The sequence below is a fragment of the Triticum aestivum genome, chromosome 2B, assembly GCF_018294505.1.
Source record: "Triticum aestivum cultivar Chinese Spring chromosome 2B, IWGSC CS RefSeq v2.1, whole genome shotgun sequence".
Taxonomy (NCBI): Eukaryota; Viridiplantae; Streptophyta; class Magnoliopsida; order Poales; family Poaceae; genus Triticum; species Triticum aestivum.
The window spans coordinates 24835224-24842744 of record NC_057798.1 but is presented as its reverse complement, the minus strand read 5'-3'; the positions used below and the strand labels follow the sequence as shown (position 1 = coordinate 24842744).

The 7521-nt window shown below is 46.8% G+C and overlaps 1 protein-coding gene across 1 annotated transcript; it reads left to right on the top strand.

Annotated features, from left to right (window-relative positions):
- Positions 1–405: 405 nt before the first annotated feature.
- LOC123043211 (putative disease resistance protein RGA3) lies at positions 406–4096 on the top strand. The gene has a single exon (XM_044465587.1). The coding sequence runs from the start codon at positions 523–525 to the stop codon at positions 3877–3879; it is 3357 nt and encodes a 1118-aa protein (XP_044321522.1). The 5' UTR covers positions 406–522; the 3' UTR covers positions 3880–4096.
- Positions 4097–7521: the final 3425 nt, after the last annotated feature.

Sequence of the window (7521 nt, the reverse complement as noted above, 5' to 3'; positions counted from 1 at the left end):
GGACTTAAGATGGCAGTGATATTCCTAGCCCATCGGGGTTCAACTCCTGGTGCTCGTATTTTCTGGGTTTATTCCAGTATTTCCGGCGATGTGCGTTCAATGAGAGGAGATGTTCTCATCGACTATGAGACGCCTATTACAACTGCGTAAATCTTAAAATGATATGCTAGCTCAGTCTCTCGGGGATGATTACGGGGTATGATGTGCGTGTGTGGGGTGAGTGTATGCGCACGTACCGTGTTAAAAATTTGTTGAAGAACTTTTTAGGTTTGCTAATAATGTTTTTCAAAGTGGGTGCCGGTGTGCGTGCGACGTGGGGAAGAATTGATGGGTGAACACACGAGTGAGCTTTGTGCGGCAGGTCAACATCGGCCCTGGCTTTATCATTCATCATTCACAAAGTATGGTGATGGTGGCATTTGTGGCGTTCACACCGCGCCATACGCGCGTTCACACTGCCGCTGCATCCATTCCCTCCTCCCTCCTCCCAGCCCAGCACCGCGCCATTGACGACTTCAGTCGATGGATCCGCCGATGCCGATGTCCCTGGTGTTCCCGTCGCTCGATCCGCCGAAGCCGGCCGCCCTCCTCTCCATGGATCTGCTGCTGGAGGAGGCTTTCCGGGCCATGGCGCGCGCGGCGGAGCAGTTCCGCTCCCTGGGCGAGAAGCAGGCCAAGCGCCTCATGGTCGCCGGCTCCGGGGGCGGCAAGCTGCGGGAGGTGGCGACCCAGCTGGAGCAGGTCCGCGACCTGCTCGGGGCCGTCGACGACGGGGGGAGCTCCCCGGCGGCGGCGGCGGAGTCCTTCTACGGCATCGACGACCTGCTTGACGAGATGGAGTACCACATGCTCGCCTTCCACCTCGAAGCCTCTGCAAATACAAATCCAAAGGTCAGCAATCCCCTCGCTTCTGCCCTCAGGCTGGGCAGGCGATTCCTTAGCAGCAGCAGCAGCAGCAGCGATGGGGCGTCCCGCTCCCGGTGGTTCCTCAAGGACCTGGATTCCGTCGCAGCCACTCTGACCTCTCTGCTCAACCAAGTCCAAGGCTCCAGTCTGCCGCTTGCCATCTCCGATGCGCCGCCCCAGGACCACAAGCTGTTTGGCCGCACCAGGGAGCTCAATGACATTGTGCAGATGCTGACAGAGCCGCTCTCATCCCACCATCCTACCCTCAAGGTCATCTCCATTGTTGGCTTCGGCGGTCTGGGCAAGACCACGCTCGCCCAGTCGGTCTACGACCACATCGGAGTACAGCGCCACTTTGATCTCACAGCATGGGCACATGTCTCCGCCAAGCCTGACAGACTGGAACTAGCAGCTCAGATACTGCGTTCCGCCAGCCCAGCCTACCGTGGATCCATCGACAAAGATGCCACCTTCGGAGCTCTTCAGTCGCAACTCACTCAACTTCTGGCATCCAAGAGATTTCTGCTTGTTCTCGATGATGTGTGGGATGTGCCCCAAGATACATGGCAGGAACTCCTCATTCCTCTTAAATCTGCCCAAAGTGGGAGCAGAATTATTGTGACCACCAGAACACCAAAGGTTGCTGACATGCTCGGTGCATCTCACACCTACCACCTGAATCCACTGGGCATCGAAGATTGTTGGTCCTTGTTCCACCGATATGCTTTTGGGGGCTGGAGCACACATGATTCCAGTGATGAACTGGAGCAGATTGGGAGGACGATTGTTGCTAAAGTCGACGGATTGCCTTTGGCTGTCAAGGTGCTGGCAGGACTGCTTGGAGCTACAAAGAGCACAAAGTACTGGCGTATTATCTCGGAAAAACAATTTTCCGGAGATGCCACTCTCTCCTCGCTGCGCTTGAGCTACAGTTACCTGCCAGGACGACTCAAGCAATGCTTTGCATTCTGCAGCATATTTCCCAGGAACTGGAAGTTTGACCAAAGAACCATGATCCGCCTTTGGATGGCCAATGGTTTTATACAGTCCCAAACCGACACTGGTAAAAGGATGGAGGATCTGGGCACAGATTACTTCAATGCTCTCCTATCTCGGTCATTCTTCCAAACTCTTAGGCAGGGTCCTCGCACACACTGTATCATGCACGACCTGATCCATGATCTTGCAGTGTCAGTTTCAACCAATGATTGCTTTCAATTTGAGCCTGGCGTGACCCGTTTTATCCCCTCAACAGTGCGCCATATCTCGGTCACTACGGATGGCACAGAAGACATCAATGCTGCCATCAACATGCTACCGAAGAAGCTGCGCACCTTGTTAGTTCTGAGAACTCGTTCTTTCTCCTCATATTGTCTTCAAGGAGACTTTTTAGCGAAGCTCAAGACTCTGAGGGTGCTTGATATTAGCCACTCTGACTATACTGAATTGCCAAGATCCATTTCCTGCTTAATCCATCTCCGTTACCTGTCCCTATGTCGCACCATTCGGAGTCTTCCAGAGTCGACAAGCAAGCTGCTCCATCTACAAACGTTGCACTTTACAGACAGGTGTTCCCTTGATAAGCTTCCAGCAGGAATAAATAGGCTTGTAAAGTTGCGGCACCTTGGAATCGACATGAAGTACATTGCACAGCTACCAGGCATTGGTCGGCTTATTAATCTGCAGGGATCTGTTGAGTTCTGTGTTAAAAAGGGGGGAGGGCATGCCTTGCAGGAGCTGAAGGGCATGAACGGTCTCCATGGCCAACTAAAAATTAAAGGCCTTGACAATGTTTTGAGCAAGGATGAAGCCACCAAGACCGACATGAAAAGAAAAGAGAATCTCAAGGCGCTGAGACTGGAATGGAGTTCAGCTAGTAGAGGTCTCACCCCTGTGACTGACTATGAAGTACTAGAAAACCTACAGCCACATCAAAACTTGAAGGAACTTCATATTGTAAGGTATCTTGGCGCAACAGCTCCGAGTTGGTTGCAGTTTGCGGCGCTGAGGGAACTGCAATCCTTGCACCTTGTTAATTGCAGGAGCTTGGGCGTTCTACCTCCACTGGGGCTCCTGCCATCACTCCAACAATTACACATGAAGGAGCTGTGCACAGTTAAGCGAATTGGACATGAGTTCTATGGTACAGTTGACTTGTCATTTCCATCCCTGAAGGTTCTTGTGTTTGATGACTTTCCCAGCTTGGTTGAGTGGTCTGAAGTGAGGGCCGATCCATTTCCTTGTCTCCAGAAGCTAGAGATTGTAGACTGCCCAAAGTTGATTCAAGTTCCTGCATTTCCCCCATCTGTCTCTGAACTTAAAGTGGAGCGAACATTGTTGATATCCAATATGAGGCTTGCTCCATATTCTTCGTCAAGATTAGAGATATTCACACTGAGTGTTTCCACAACTAGTGTACTTTGCAGGGGACTATTCCATCAAAGCCATCTAGAATCTATTGTGGTTTTAAACATAAATGCTGGCTACAAGCAGCTTGTTTCTGCTGAGGGACTGCACTGTTTTACGTCTCTCCAAAAGCTTCAGCTGTGCCACTCTGACATATCAGATCAGGATTTGGGAAGTCTTCTTCAAGTGCTGCCCTCTTTGTACTCGGTTGAGATGATAGATCTGCCCAACATGACATCTCTTCTGGTGCCAACAAAAAATAATTTGTGTACGACAGTCACGGAGTTGCAAATATCTAACTGTCCACAGCTCTCTTCTATGGTCTCCTTGGGTACTTTTGTTTCACTGAAACGTTTGGTGATTGAGAAATGCCCCAAACTGACGGCAGCATCCTTCCCAGTAAGTTTTTGGAGACTCACAGCCCTCAAGGTTCTGAGTATATCATACTGCACAGAGTTCCAGTCCTTACCTAGTTGTGGTCTGCCAACCTCAATAGAAGCACTTCATCTCGTTGGGTGTCACCCAAAGCTGCATGAAAATTCAAGCAACAGAACTGTCAATTCCTGAGAGAAGATATCTAGTCTACACAAAACATTTCTGGCAAAATTCATGTTTTATGTTAGCACTCCTGTTTCTTTCGTTCTTACTACTTCCATTGTGTATTTTTCAGTTTATTTTGTAATTGTGCCGCTATGTGTTGGCTGTAAATACTGATCTGTAATTTTGATTCCTATAATTGTTTACCTGTACTTATATCATGGTTCGGGTTACAACCCACCCTTAATGTTTTGTCGAGATGTGGAAATCACAGTATGTTTTCCTTCTTCCTTGAGTTTCTTTATGGAAATCCTTTTCACGGTGGACAACAATTCTTATGGCTTTCAGTTGTACACACCACCATGCTGGCACTCTTGAAAAGGAGAAGAGCACTGTTCAAGGATTGTTGCATTTGTACCATGATCTCTTTCAACCAATTCATGCATCTCCAGCATGCATGCTCGTACAGTGATACTCCCTCCGTAAAGAAATATAAGAGCGTCTAGATCACTAAAGTAGTAGTGATCTAAACGCTCTTATATTTCTTTACGGAGGGAGTACGCTCTTATATTTCTTTACGGAGGGAGTACAAGTTATCCTTTTTCTTTTTTTGAAACCAAGGGAAAAGGCTTGCCTCATTCATTAATAGAGGAGTTTAGAGTACATGCCAGCGGCGCGGCATGATCTTGCTCAAGTGCGTAGCTCCTGCGGTTACCCAAAGCTTGGCCTTTTCTTGGATAGGTTTTACGATCTAGAAAAGCGACGTCAATTTTTTTCCTGAAAACTCCAGCATTTTCTCTCAGGGCCGCCTTCAGAAATTTGGGACCTTGATTTTTGAAGACCAGAAGATGTAGAACCGTTTCCGTTTGATGTACTAAAATTCGGACATATGCAATCTGAACTCTGAAGCAATCTGGCCTACGGGCTGCAGCAAACATATCTTCGGCACTCACGTGCGGATTAGGGCTTGGGGACTAGCAGCTAGACCTGCTACATCGATCTGATCGGCTGATCGGCGGCCAGAACAGGCTAGGCGGAACGGTCGGGATGGGCGTGTACGACGTGCTCGTTTCGCTGAGCTCCTAGACTAGTGGGCTAGGCGGAACAATTCTGGGGGCCCTGTGCGGTCGGCCAGTTCGGCCTGCCCCATCGATGGGCCTGATTCCTCTCATTCGAGATGATGCATGCTGGTCCACCACATCTTGACGTATATTTCCCGAAAAAAAAAAACCTCCTGACGTATATTTCTGTCAAGTATCAGAAAATTCAGTCTCTAATGTCTCGTATGGTTTTTAAGCGAAAGAGAGGCCTCCCTCTCAGATGTCATATAATGAAAGCAACTGGTCTTGTTCGAACAACATCACCCCACAAACAGTGCATGAACTAAAAAGCAGAAAAAAAAGAGAGAAAAACATCCATGATCGTCCATTACAGACCCGGATCACCGGACCAAGGGGAAAGATGCCTCGTATGGTTGAAACCTGTTCTAGTGACAGTCTGACAGAGGCAAGAAGGATGAAAGCATTTTTAGTTCCATGTCTATCCAATCTGCAATGTGTTATCTGAAGAATCGATCAGTTGTCTACTGTGGCCGCTGTCCTTCCAGAAATGGGCACCACAGATCAGGGACTTATTGGACACATGGTAGGGCGGTGATAATACATAGCTCTAAAAATATCGATAGAATGGAGCTAAGTCATTCATTCACCTCTGTTACGATTGCGTGCGATTTGTTGGCGTGGAACGTTGGTATCAGAAGCAGTATATGGTGCAAGGAGCTTGTGCTACTTTTTGTGTGCGGCCGACTTGATGCCGCCCTCTCGGGGATGGCGGGATGTATTTCAAGCGTAGTGTGCCTCTGGCTTCAACTCAGCCAAAGTTCAGACAGGTCCTAAAACTATCAAAGTACTAAGAAAAACAACGCCTTAACTCTCTTGTGTTGCCCGCTAGCGGTTTAGATTACACAAGGCCCTGACCGCCCGCAGTTGCATTATTGATTTCCATTTTTGAATCATGCGATTTCAGATTTGGTGGTTGTTCATGAGCGGTATCTTCAATTTTGACATGGGGGTACTACGTATTATTTTCTCCACTTCATCTCATACATAATGCGTCAGTCTTTTCTTGTCTTTCGATTTAATAATTTTGATAAAGGGTTTTTCATTGAATAGATATATCGAGGTGATACAATCGTATTGAAAGAAAGCCCGGCCTCTGCATAGCTAGATGCACATAGCTAGATATATAGATTTAATAATTGGAGGAGTGTTATGCATGACTATTGGATTCAGTTCAGATCGTTTAGTGCCTATGCATTTTAGCTTCAGAAGAGGAAAATACCTATCATGTTGGCACGCCTGAAATGGAATTAAATACGTTTTTCTGTACTGACTAGGAAATTTTCTCCACAGAATATCCCAGCTCTGGTTCGTATGTTTGGTGGGGTTAAATGAACGGTGTCTGTAGTGGTCAGTCAGCCAGTGGACATGCATACATATATAGTAAGTACATACTACCTGTCTTCAGTCTTCTGGTTAACATATTACATATGAGACCTGCAGGATGCTGAGTGTTGAAAAACTTGATACATGTCACTGGATTTATGTCAAAAGCTTCGCATCTGTCCCATAATTGCATGATTTTAACTGTATTTTTGTCTTCACTCTCACGGCTGAAAGCTACAAATGATTGGCCCACTACTCCAGGTTCAGAGGATCCTTTGATCCCGTGTTTATTTGTTTTGTTTTATTTTTCATTTCAAGAAAGTTGGGATTGACTGTTTAGATTAGAAGACCTTACTGTTAATCGCTAGAAAGTACTCCCTCCATTCACAAATATAAGATGTTTTGGATATTTCAATATGAAACATATGGATTGAAATGAAAAAACAAACACATTAAAATGTGTTTATATACATTCAAAACAGAAAAAAGCTAAAACATCTTATATGTGTGAACGGTCGAGGGACTAGCCATTTTTATGATCTACTAACATGTGCAAATACTCTCTCGGTAAAGAAATATAAGACTTTTAAGAAGAAAAAAAAAGAAATATAAGACTTTTTAGGTCACTACATGAATTAGAAATAATTGGGCTTAGCCCATGAGAAAAATGGCAAGTGGTATGCTAAAGTTTAGTCCCATATCGCTAGTTGAGTAAGTCTTGGGTCTCTTTATATGGTTGGTTATGTAAACCACATTTAGTGGGGTGTGAAGGAAAGAAATAGAAGACCACACACGTGCTCGTCCGTCTCTCTTGGCCGGGCTCGAGGCGGGCGACATGCGGGTGAATGCTCCGCCGAAATCCAGTCCGTTGCCTTATAGGGGCGCAACTTTCTTTTGCTGTTTTATTTTTTGATGTCTTTTTAGATAAGTAGGTCGGTTCGAGACCGTGATCGCAACACGATACCGCCTCTGGTCTTATTATATATACTGCTACCGGCCGCCGCCAAAGATACATAAAAAACATCTAGGATTTTGCCTCATCTCGCAACTTGTGTCATCACCGTAGTCTACTCTATCCCGAACGCCGGAGTGCATCGGCGTGCGGGAGAGCAAGTCTCCGAAACCGCTCGTCCTTGCGATCCTGCATCCGGAGAGGACGAATTAGGTTGTTGGGAAACGTTGTGCGCGACTGCTCAAGTTTGTCATCACGGGTCGTCTTTCGTTCAAG

Excerpts from the sequence above, each read along its gene's own strand:
- LOC123043211 (XM_044465587.1), top strand. The coding sequence starts at position 523 with ATGGATCCGCCGATGCCGATGTCCCTGGTGTTCCCGTCGCTCGATCCG.